General features: G+C 43.8%; 1 protein-coding gene across 1 annotated transcript in view; it reads left to right on the forward strand.

Moving 5' to 3' along the window:
* The window catches only part of DNAH14 (dynein axonemal heavy chain 14), a 490,898-nt gene that overhangs the window by 86,704 nt on the left and 390,970 nt on the right, over positions 1 to 13,224 (forward strand). Inside the window, exon 13 of the mRNA XM_050948398.1 lies at positions 4,530 to 4,707. Within this exon, the coding sequence (XP_050804355.1) occupies positions 4,530 to 4,707 (178 nt within the window). The remainder of the gene's footprint in view (positions 1 to 4,529; positions 4,708 to 13,224) is intronic.

Consider the following 13,224-nt stretch of genomic DNA (forward strand, 5'->3'; position numbering starts at 1 on the left):
AGAGGCTTAAAGACATCGAGGCTCAGGTGATCTTCAGTGGGATTCTGCCGGTTCCTAGAGCGGGGCGACGAAGGAGGGACAAGATTATGGCAATCAACAGATGGCTCAGGGAGTGGTGTTACAAGGAGGGCTTTGGGATGTACGGTCACTGGGACGCATTTACGGATAGACGACTGTTTGCTCAGGATGGACTTCATCTCAGCAAGGAGGGAAATAGGATTCTAGGATGGAGGCTCGCCGACCTCATCAAGAGGGCTTTAAACTAGAAAGTTGGGGGAGATGGTTGGGAAATGTTCGGGAGATCTCCACGCCAGAACGTAACCTGGAGAGGGAAGTAAACAAAGTGAGCGGGGATACCCTTGCGGCCCCAAGATTTGATCCAAGGAGGAATAGTGGAGTAGAAACCAGAGTAACGGGTGATGCTGGTGGCAGACAGTTTGTGCACGACGGGGGAAAGAATGTCACTGACGCCAAACGCCGAAAATTAAAAGGTCTGTACACTAATGCCAGGAGCCTAGGTAACAAGATGGAGGAACTGGAGTTACTCGTGCAGGAAGTTAAGCCGGATATTATAGGGATTACCGAAACCTGGTGGAATAGTACTCATGACTGGAGCACGGGTATTGAAGGCTATGTGCTGTTCAGAAAAGACAGGAAGAAAGGCAAAGGTGGGGGAGTAGCCTTGTACATCAATGATGAAATTAAATGTAGCGAAATAAGATGTGATGGAATGGATAAGACGGAGTCCGTCTGGGCAAAAATCACGCTGGGTAAAAAAGCAACTAGAGCTTCCCCTGAGATAGTGCTTGGGGTGTGCTACAGACCGCCGGGATCGGATTGGGATATGGATAGAGACCTCTTTAATGTCTTTAATGAAGTAAACACAAAGGGGAATTGTGTGATTATGGGGGACTTCAACTTCCCGGATATAGACTGGAGGACGAGTGCTTGCACGAACAATAGGGGTCAGATTTTTCTGGATGTGATAGCGGATGGATTTCTTCATCAAGTAGTTGAAGCACCTACGAGAGGGGATGCCATTTTAGACTTGGTGTTGGTGAGCAGTGAGGACCTCGTAGAAGAAATGGTGGTAGGGGACAACCTTGGTTCGAGTGATCATGAGCTGATTCAGTTCAAACTAGATGGAAGGATAAACAAATGTAGATCTGCGATTAGAGTTTTTGACTTCTCGAGGGCTAATTTTAAAGAGTTAAGGAAATTAGTTAGGGAAGTGGATTGGACGGAGGAATTAGTGGATTTAAATGTGGAGGAGGCCTGGAATTACTTTAAGTCACAGCTGCGGAGACTGTCGGAAGCCTGCATCCCGAGAAAGGGGAAAAGAACCATGGGCAGGAGTTGCAGGCCAAACTGGATGAGCAAGCAACTCAGAGAGGGGATTAGACAAAAGCAGAAAGCTTACAGGGAGTGGAAGGAAGGCAGGATCAGTAAAGAAAGCTACCTTGCTGAGGTCAGAACATGTAGGGATAAAGTGAGGAAGGCTAAAAGCCGCATTGAACTGGAACTTGCAAAGGGAATCAAAACCAATAGTAAAAGGTTCTACAGCCACATAAATAAGAAGAAAACAAAGAAAGAAGAAGTGGGGCCGCTATACACTGAGGATGGAATGGAGGTTAAGGATAACCTAGGCATGGCCCAACATCTAAACAAGTACTTTGCCTCGGTTTTTAATAAGACTAGTGAGGAACCTTGCGATGATGGAGGGATGATAAACGGGAATGTGGATATGGAAGTGGATATTACTGCAACTGAGGTAGAGGCCGTACTTGAACAACTTGATGGGTCAAAGTCGGAGGGCCCGGATAATCTCCACCCGAGGATATTAAAGGAACTGGCGAGTGAAATTGCGAGCCCGTTAGCGAGAATTTTTAAGCAATCAATAATCTCGGGTGTTGTGCCGTATGACTGGAGGATTGCTAATGTAGTTCCTATTTTTAAGAAAGGGAAAAAGAGTGATCCGGGTAATTATAGGCCTGTTAGCTTGACGTCTGTAGTATGTAAGGTCTTGGAAAAAATTTTGAGGGAGAAAGTAGTTAAGGACATAGAGGTCAATGGTAATTGGGACGAATTGCAACACGGATTTACTAAAGGTAGATCGTGCCAAACCAATCTGATCTCCTTCTTTGAGAAGGTGACGGATTACTTAGATAAAGGAAATGCGGTAGATATAATTTACCTAGATTTCAGTAAGGCGTTCGACACGGTTCCGCACACGGAGCTGTTAGTTAAATTGGAAAAGCTGGGAGTGAATATGAAAGTTGTAAGGTGGATAAGGAACTGGTTAAAGGGGAGACTCCAGAGGGTCGTATTGAAAGGTGAACTGTCGGACTGGAAGGAGGTCACCAGTGGAGTACCTCAAGGATCGGTTTTGGGACCGATCTTATTTAACCTTTTTATTACTGACCTTGGCACAAAGAGCGGGAATGTGCTAATAAAGTTCGCGGATGACACGAAGCTGGGGGGTATTGCTAACACGGAGAAGGACAGGGATACTATTCAAGAAGATCTGAACCACCTTGTAAACTGGAGTAATAGGAATAGGATGAAATACAACAGTGAAAAGTGCAAGGTCATGCATTTAGGAATTAATAATAAGAATTTTGGATATACGTTGGGGGCGCATCAGTTGGAAGCGACGGAGGAAGAGAAGGACCTTGGGGTACTGGTTGATAGCAGGATGACTATGAGTCGCCAATGTGATACGGCTGTTAAAAAAGCAAATGCGATTTTGGGATGCATCAGGCGGGGTATTTCCTGCAAGGATAAGGAGGTGTTAGTACCGTTGTATACGGCGTTGGTGAGACCCCATCTGGAATACTGTGTGCAGTTCTGGTGTCCCATGTTCAAGAAGGATGAATTCAAACTGGAACAGGTTCAGAGACGGGCTACGAGGATGATCCGAGGAATGGAAAAACTGCCTTATGAAAGGAGACTCAAAGAGCTTGGCTTGTTTAGCCTGGCCAAAAGAAGGCTGAGGGGGGATATGCTCGCACTATATAAATATATCAAGGGGGTTAACGTTAGGGAGGGAGAGGAATTATTTAAGCTTAGTACTAATGTAGCCACGAGGACGAATGGGTATAAACTGGATATTAGGAAGTTTAGACTTGAAATTAGACGAAGGTTTCTGACCATTAGGGGAGTGAAGTTCTGGAATAGCCTTCCGAGGGAAGTAGTAGGGGCAAAAGACTTTCCTGGCTTTAAGACAAAGCTTGATAAGTATATGGAGGGGATGTTATGATAGGATCGTTAATTTGGGCAATTGATCTTGAATTACCACCAGACAGGTCTGCTCAGTGGTCTGCGGGGAGATGTTGCATGCGATGGGTACTGAGTTGCTGCGGAGAACTCCTTCTTGGGTGCTGGCTGGTGACTCTTGCCCACATGCTCAGGGTTTAGCTGATCGCCATATTTGGGGTCGGGAAGGAATTTTCCTCCAGGGCGGATTGGCAGGTGCCCTGGAGGTTTTTCGCCTTCCCTTGCAGCGTGGGGCACGGGTCGCTTGCTGGTGGTGTCTCTGCAGCTTGAGGTCTTCAAACCATTTTTGAGGATTTCAATAACTCGGTCCTGGGATAGGAGTTGTATAAAATTGGATGGGTGGGGTTCTGTGGCCTGCCTTGTGCAGGAGGTCAGACTAGATGATCAGATTGGTCCCTTCTGACCTATGAGTCTATGAGTCTATGAGTTTGTTTCCATATAGTTCTTCATATTTCTGATGAGATTAACAGGCTGCCACATGATATTGGTTTATATAATATTGGGGATCTGGACTGGGATCACAACTCCTTTCACAAAGACAAATATATAGCTGTCAGTGTATGACAATATTCCATCACTACTTGTCTGAACCATGTAGGAACTCAGCCTAAAACTGAAGATCTTCATATTCCTCTACCAATTCCCTGAGTCATCTAGTTTCCCCCACTCTATACATTTTTATATTCCTTCTAGATTACATTACAAATACATGTTTGTGTTTTCATTTGGAAAAATGTTAAAGTTCATTCCTGATATATAAAACCATGATGTGAAATCGTGGTGTAGTGAAGTGTATAGTCTGTCTCTCTCTCTCTCTCTCTCAGTGATCCTCAGACTGAGGCTCGCAAGCTCTTTAAAGTGGCTCTTTAATGTGACTCTTGCAGCTCCTTGCAGCACATAATTAAATCTGAGTGTTTTGATATCAACCAATCTAAGTTATTAACCAATCAGAATACAGATGATAAAACAATACTTGGTCAGTTGCTTTGCTGTGAGACTATATATATAAATATAAAAATAGTAAATGAAATGATGAATTCACACTACTGTGACTCTTTTTGGTGAAGTCTGAGTATCACTGATCTAACTAATAAGTTTACCTGAAAAATAGAGAGATCTACTGAAAAAATATTACAGACATTTTTAATGAAGCTGCTTTAGTGTTGAAAGGTGCAGGTAATTAGTAATTCTTTTCTGCTTAATTAGTAAGAAACATATAATTTAGTTTTCTTTGGTTCATTTTGTTAATCCAGTATTTATAAGAACACTCTTGTGAGACTACCTGGCCTGTTGGATGTAGAATACTGTTCAGCAGGAGTATCTAAAGAATTCATTCGAGATTTTGAGAGAGCACCTCAAGAATCATCTTTCCATTTAAGGGAGGACAAAGTTTTAAAACCTGAAATAATTACTATAGCTGATATTGACAAGGTAAAGCAGCCGCCAAAATATAGGATTTTTCTTTGAGTGCTTGACATATATATTCCACTGTGAGTGTGTATGCTTCCCAGTGCACTTGAGCTGGAGGATTCTGGTGATCAATACCCATCAAGGTGGTGCACACTCCCTGAGTGTCCTGATTCCTCCAACTGAGGGCATAAAGAGCAGGATTACCATGTCCACCTCTCAGTTCCTTCTGACCACCTGTTGCTAAAAGTTTGAGATCCCAATGACACTGTGTGCTCACTGTTTTCCAGTGCTCATCAATAACTTTTCTTGTGTAAATACTTAATGTCATTAGTATATAGTATTTCCTTTGTTGTCTTCTAATGGAAGATTTGTTTTTGTTCCTGAGGTGGTACTGCAGTACTGACTTTAGTCATGCATAAGTCCCCAGGTTTTAAAAACTGCCTGTCTTGCAAGGTAGTCATGCCTGTTAATGATGGGCATATTAGATGCCTCATCTGTTTAGGTGAAGGTCATATTAGGGACATGTGTTATTTGCAAGTGCTTTTCTAGAGAATGCAAAATCCAGGGAAGCTTGTCTGAGAGAATAGCTTATGGAGAGTTATTGTGACAAAGTTCCTCCTCTACCTTGGTGGGTCCTGCACTTATTGGCAGATTTGCTCACCTCAGTGATCTCCCCCACAGTCTGGATCAACTCCTCCTGTGTCTGATCAGGAGTTGGGAGGTTTGGGGGGAACCAGGGCCCGCCCTCTACTCCGGGTTCCAGCCCAGGGCCCTATGGATTTGCAGCTGTCTATAGTGCCTCTTGTAACAGCTGTGTGACAGCTACACCTCCCTGGGCTACTTCCCCAAGGCCTTCTCCAAACACCTTCTTTATCCTCACCACAGGACCTTCCTCCTGGTGTCTGATAACGCTTTTACTCCTTAGTCCTCCAGCAGCACACCCTCTCAGTCTCAGCTCCTTGTGTCTCTTACTCCCAGCTCCTCACATGCACTTCCTCTCCTCTGGCTCCTCCCCATATGACTGGAGAGAGCTCCTTTTAGAACCCAGGTGCCCTGATTAGCCTGCCTTGATTGGCTGCAGGTGTTCTAATCAGCCTGTCTGCCTTAATTGGTTCTAGCAAGTTCCTGACTACTCTAGTGCAGACCCTGCTCTGGTCACTCAGGGAACAGAAAACTACTCACTCAGTGACCAGTATATTTGCCCTCTACCAGACTCCTGCACCCCACTGGCCTGTCACATTATATATTCCCAGTCTGTGATCCTGGCCAGCCTAAAACTGATCAAGTGAAGCACACCACCTCTAGATGTGCTCCAGCAGCTACAACTTCATATGTTCCATCACTGAGGTCGTTGTCCTCTGATAGATGGAGAAAAACCCTTAAGATGACCAGAGAAAAGAGTTACTGTTCCCATACCTGGGAACATCATCAAAAACTCCTAGGACTTTAAGCTCTGTATATATCAGTGATAGCTCAGGACCCAAAAAGGGCTCCTGGAGCACCTGCGGAGACTCTGACCCTCATACTCTCAGTGAAAAGGTACTTCATAAGTTGACTGGTACTGAGCTGATACCATCTACCTTAAATTACTTGGCACTGTATTAACGTTGCCAGTACTGATCATTTGGGTACCAATGAAGCTGCTACCCTCCACTGCTCCTTTGGTAGCAGTAACCCTGACATCAGTACCATTGGTGTCTTCAGAGATGGCACTGATGACTGCAGCACCAATACTCTCAGTACCATGAAATCCCCAAGTATCTATGGCAGCCAGAGACTTGCTCTGCATGTCAGTTCCAGGCTCTCTTATGTGTCAAATCAGGGTCCTGGGACGGGCTTCAGTATCATTAAAGCCAGTCTGAAGCCTTCAGATATAAGGGCTCCAAGTTATACCTACTGTCACTCCACTATTCTTACCAAAGGAATATTCTTTTTCCTTACCAGATTTACAGAGCAGCAGGGAGGCTTCCCCTGCTAAATCCCATGCATTCAAATTTCCCCCACCATCCACATCCAGGCAGCATTCTATAAAGTGTTCTTACAATCATACCTACAGGTCCCTGGCTAAGAAGATAATTCCTTGACATCCTCCTTGTTAGCCACCAGCTCCTTACACTTACTCCCTTTGATATTATTGAGTGCTGGGGGTATCCTGCAAGCAAGGAGATCTGTCTCAGCCTCTCAATCCAGACCAACCATCTAGAAAAGAGATTGTGCTCCTTCAAATGACTCATCCTGTTGCTAGCTTGGCTCCTTTGGATGAGGACACGCAGGAGAAACAGCAGATTCCAATGTAGCTGTCCGTCTTCCTTAGCTGAAGAGACCATTGTACCTGAATCCTCTTGAGTCCTGGATGACTACATGCAGAGGGTTATCGCTCGGGTGGTGGTCCAAGAAAAACTTCACAGATCATTGAATATATTATACTGAGCTGTACCTAGGCAGGTAGCTTTACATATCAACACTATCAAATCTTTGGACACTGCTAAATTCCTCTGGCAAACACCAGCTTCTCTGGTGTTGTGACAGTCAGGATCCAGACACCCCAGGAGGAGAGCAGGGGTCTGAACCCCGAAGAATAAGCAATTAACTCAACTTATTGTACTATAAACAGTGTCTTGGAAGGTATAATATGAAAACTGGTGATACACTAGTCATGAAAATCATTGCATGAAGCACATATGAATGATGTGTAATGAGGTGTGTTTGTGTGTGTGTGTGCTGGAAGTATGTTTGTTTTGCGGGTGGACTTGTTGAACACATTCTTCCTGGGCAGTATTGGTTAGCCTGTTTACCTGTGCGTCCAGTGTAAATTGAGCAAGGTGATGCCAGATACAGTGGAAGTATCTGGCATTTGAATTTAAGATAAACAAAGTAATCAACAGAAAGAGCTAATTCTCAAGAGGATAAGGAAGATGGCATCTGTTCATCGGCAGGGGAGAATAACTTTATCTGGGGATACACTTCAAAAGAATACATTTCAGAAGTTTACTGAACTTTAAGAAGAAGGTGAGAGGAAAGTGCTTAGTATCCATCACTTTAAAAGACAGAAGAGGCCAGCACTTTTGGAATCTGTGAAAACTTGAGTCTTCAGCCATGGAGGACGAAGATGCTGAGAACTGACTAGATGAGAAATTGCCTAAGACCAGGATTGTAAACTGTTACATTTTAGACAAAAGAAAGTGTGTTGTTACTATTGTTTTATTTGTAGCCATGCCATTCTCTTTTTCTCTTGCTTATTAACACTTAAATCTGTGTTCTTTATTAATAAACTGTATGCTTATTTTTACTACAAACCCCATCTCAATGCTGTGTATTAAGTTAGAGTGTGTTTGTTTACTGCCTCTTTGGAGACTTCCGACTTAATAATTTCTGTAAGTGTCCAGTGAGAGGGGTTGGATACCACAGAGAAACATCTCTGGGGAGGTTGGGAATTGGGATGTACTGAATGTTATCTACGAAGCAAGATCTAGATTGGCAGAATCTTGAATAGTTTACTGGTAAGACAGACAGACTGATGTGTCAGGAAGCTGTCACACAGTTTAAGCTTCAGCAAAGCTTTTTCTTGCTAAGGCAGAGAGGTAACACAGTGGCTTAAGGCTCTAGGTTCCCTGAGGAGAGCGTCACTAACCTCAAAAAGAGCTGACTTCTGTTAGCTGCCATTGCAGGGGTTTGAGAAGCTCTTTATTCACCCTCTGCTGGGTTCCTTGGTGATAACAGTTAAGGGAGAAGATCAGGTGGGCATTTCAAATCTACTCCAAAGGACAAGGAGCCAGAGAGGCTTGATTTGTTTGAAAGGAAAGAAGGTTTATTCTAGTTGTAGCCTCCAAATAACAATTACAAACTACCAGGCACTATTATTGAAATATTATTTTAATAACTAGGAGTCACTGAACAGATTTACTGACAAATTGCCTCAAAAAGTGAAGGACCAGTTTAAATCTGTTGTGATTGAGGGCCAGCAAATAACCGTGACATTGTTGCAAATGACTCTGGACACAGCAGATACAGCGTTCAGTTTCATAGGGACTGCTATCACCATTGGGAGGTCTTCCTGTCTTTCCACATCAGGCATATGTAGGGAAATTCCAAACTTTATGGTGCAGCCTCTTCATTGGAAAGACTGACAAGGCTTTATACTCTCTTAAAGACTCCAGAATGACGCTAATGTCTTTAGAAATATATACCCCAGGCCCCAAGAAGATGTATACCCCATACCTCACCTTAATTTAGTGGGCCTCAGTAGTGCCACTGCCAGTGCTCCTTTCAACATGGGCAGGCTGATTTCTCCAGAGAGTGACATAGATTTCCATGAAGAAAATCATCCACATCTGCATCAATGAACTCTACCCATCGACCTCCATCAGCCTCAAGGCAGCCAATTTGACTACTTCACTGAGAGCAGAGATTTTGGATCTTCCCAACCAGTTCCCTTCCTCTGGGAACCAGTTGTTCCATTTCTGCAAGTATCTGCTACTTCATAACCACCAATCATTCTGGATTATAGGCACTGTGAAATTCCATGTTTTGCTGTATGCTACCAGCCTCTACCCCATCCTTATTCAGTGATTTATCACACGATTGGACTGTTCAAGATGTACAGTCTCTTCTAGTTCTTGGAGCAATAGAGGGAGGTTCCTTTACACTCAGCACAGGGGAAGAGGGTTTTGCTTCTGATATTTTCTTGTACCCAAAATAAGAGGGCATTTTCAGGCCTGTCCTGGACCAAAGGAAATTGAACATCTTTTGAGAAAGCTAAAATTAAGGATGGGTGCCCCTTGCCTTCATTATTCTTCCCTTCAACTCAAATGATTGTTAGGCACCCTTGAGGGTGATAGCAGCTTATTTTCATGTGGTTAGCCACCCAAGCCACAGAAAAAACATAAGGTTTTTAGTGGGGTGTCATCACTACCAATATACAATGCTTCCATTTAGCTTCTCATCAGCTCATTTTAGACAATGTATTCCCATAACTGAACAGTTTAATTTGCAGACAATCCAGCTAACAGAGAGCATCTGTCAAATCCAGTTGCTTTTTGCAAAACTGGGTCTGAAATAAACAAGGAAAAGATATTATCTTGTGTACAAAGAATTGAGTTTATTGGGGCCATTCTCAACACTCCTGCAATCATCTACCTGCCTCAAGAAAGGTTTCAGTCGATCCTAAACATAGGCACCAATCTGTAGGCTCACCCAAGTACAACAATGAGGACTTGTCTGAGATTGCCTGGACGCCTGAAATGAAATTAAATAAAATCTGCCTCAGAGCATCTTATCTTCCTAGAGTGCAGAATGCTCTAGTGGATTATCTAAGTAGGAAGTTGATCAGCAATCATGTATGGACCCTGAAACACAAAATAGTTCAGATTATAGTTAACAAATGGGGCATCCATGCTTTGTACATGTTCACTACCCACAGAAAACAGAGTGTAACTGCTTCTGTTCCAGGCCATTCATAGTTTAGAATCAATAAGGCGCATTCTGGCATCCTTGTATCTCAGAACGTCTATGTGTATATCCTTCAATTACACTGATTCCTAGATTTATTGTAAAATTGAAATAAGATCAGACTAACATTATTTTAATAACTCTAACATAGCTGTTGCGATATTGCTTTTTGGATATTCAGACTCTGTCATGACAGCCTCCCATCATCATGCAATTGTTCCCTGATTTAATCTCTCAGAATTTCAGAAAGTTTCTGCACCCAGATCCTTACGGCATCTCCCTCACCGCATGGTTGTTGACTGGCTAATGATACTGGAGGGCGATCTGGTCATATAATATACAGAACATCCTTATTAACAGCAGAAAAAGCTCACCTAGCACAGTTTACTTAGATGAATGGGAAAGATTTTTATTTGAGCCCACTGTCATCTGCTGTCACCATACAAAGTGCAGATTCAGGGTATTTGGGATATCTGCTGGACTTAACAGAATAAGGTCTTTCTATGAGTACAGTAAAAGTTCACTTTGCGACCACATGTGCTAGTCACCCTTTAGTTCATGGAAATTCTATTTTCTCTCATCCTGTGGTGGGAAGATTTCTGAAAGGCCTAACCTCGCAATAAGTGAACCTGTACCTTCCTGGGACCTTAATTTAGTATTGGTAGCAGTTGTGGATCTGCCACTTGCGTTTTTGGACTTATGCTCTCTTCCATTTATCAGCTAAGACAGATTTTCTCATTTTAATGACATCAGTAACAAGAATTGGAGCGCTATAAACTTTAGTGGTAGGACCTCCACGTACAATTGTCTACAAAGACAAGGTCTTATTAAGGTCTCCTTCAAAGTTCTTGTCAAAGGTGATCTAGGAATTCCACCTAAACCAGGTCATACATCTACCAATATTCTTCATGAAACTACATGCTCACTGGGATGAGGAGAGGTTGTACTCACTGGATTCTTGTAGAGCACTTTCTGTTTAGACAGGACAAAACAGTGTAGATCCTCACCAAGACTCTGCGAAGGTTACACAGAGAAGAGAGAGAATCTAATATCAGCATGAAGAATTTCCAATTGGACCTTTGCCTGCATCAGGTCTTGCTATGATTTTGCAAAGATTGTACCACCTGCAGAAATTATTGCACAATGTTCCAATCTTAGACCTTTATAAAGCAGGTACATAGGTTCACTCCACATTATACCATTGCTGAAGCATTTATTGCCAATGTACACTTTGGAAAGGCAGTTGTGCATATGCTGTTTAAATAGACTTTGAGTTCCTTCCAGGAAAGGAGTACTGCTTGGGCTCACCAACAGTAGAATATATATGAGTACAAGTACTTGAAGAAGAAGAAGAAATAGTTACTTAACTGTACAATAACTGGTTCTTCAGGATGTGTTGTTCACATATATATTCCATGACACAGATTCCATCCCATTTATTAGAGTCTAATATCACGAAAATTTGGATGATGAAGGAACTGAGAGGGTTGGGCTGGCCCTGCCCTTTATGCCATCGGATGGAGGGCACATGCACGGGGGTGCACATGTGAGAGGAAGAGCATAATGGTTTTCTTTTCCCATGTGAAAGGCAGTCTCTCCCCTGCTCCACAGTGAATGGCCAGTTAGTCTTTGTATTCCTCTTTCTGAGTACAAGTACCACAGGGAGTTAGTGCTGCTAGTATGGTGTAGCAGCAGGTGTAGTGTCTCAGTGCACCAGAAGGATCTGGGAAGTATTGGAGTTCCTATTGGAATGATATGCATCTATTCTGCACTGGTGTAGAGTGGTACTTTAAAAACAAAAATGAGTTTTTTACTAACTCTATTCATTTTAGTGGGAGTTTGCGTGAGTTAACTGAGTGAGGCTCTCATCATTTGGCACAAGAAGAGTAATGAAAATGATTGAGATTTTAAATCTGTTACATATCACACAACAAATGGTTTTTAGCTAACAGCTGTATACAAATAAATATTAATAGGTTTTATTTAAACCCACCCACGTATTAAAATTTGTAATATTATTTGACACTATTAAAGTAGTCAAGATAAAACTAAGGAGGTGTGGAAATATGAAGTATTCTACAAGTTTACTATTAATTTACTGAAAATAGGCAGCTGAAATTAAAAGGCTTGTTATTCATAAAGAATGCATCTGCATCCATCTGAGGTTTAAAAACAGACTCATAAAAGTGGATAAGTCAGACATGGGCAAACTATGGCCCGTAGGGCACTTCCGGCCCACAGGACTCTCCTGCCTGGCCCTTGAGCTGGCCTCTGGCCGCTATCCTGCTGTTCCCCCCTCTCCCGCAGCCTCAACTCACTGTGCTGATGGCACAATGCTTTGGGCAGTGGGGCTATGAGCACCTGGAGCAGCGCAGCTGCAGAGCCGGGGCCTGACCTGGTGCTCTGGTGTGTGCGGTGGCATGGCTGGCTCCAGCCAGGCGGCACGGCTACCTGTCCGGGTGCTCAGGGTGGCACAGCTGTAGCGCCGCCAGGCACTGGTGATCCAGGCAGTGCGGTAAGGGGGCAGGGAATGGTGGTGGGGGGTTGGATAAAGGACAGGGGAGTTCTGGGTGGTGGTCGGGGGGCGAGTGTGTGGATAGGGGTTGGGGCGATCAGAGGGCGGGGAACGGGGGTTGAATGAGGGCAGTCAGGGACAGGGAGTGGGGTGGTGGAAGGGGCAGGGTCCTGGGGGGGCTGTCAGAGAATGGGGGGTTGGATGGGGTAGGAGTCCCAGGGAGGCCATCAGGGAGTAAGAAGCAGGGGGGGCCAGATAGGGGCCAGGGGCCGGGCCACGCCTTGCTGTTTGGGGAGGCACAGCCTCCCCTAACCAGCCCTCCATACAATTTTGGAAACTGATGCGGCCCTCAGGCCAAAAAGTTTGCCCGCCCCTGGGATAAGTGCTACTCCCATTTTAGAATTAGGGAAAAATGAAGCACAAGAGAATTTTGTGACTTGTTGAAATAGGGTGACATAGGGACAGTCCTGAGATATGGGGCTTTTTCTTCTATAGGCACCTATTACCCCCCACCCCCTTCCTGATTTTTCACACTTGCTATCTGGTCATCCTATGTTGAAACCAAGGATAGAATG

Source organism: Gopherus flavomarginatus, chromosome 4, assembly GCF_025201925.1.
Source record: "Gopherus flavomarginatus isolate rGopFla2 chromosome 4, rGopFla2.mat.asm, whole genome shotgun sequence".
NCBI classification, from domain to species: domain Eukaryota; kingdom Metazoa; phylum Chordata; order Testudines; family Testudinidae; genus Gopherus; species Gopherus flavomarginatus.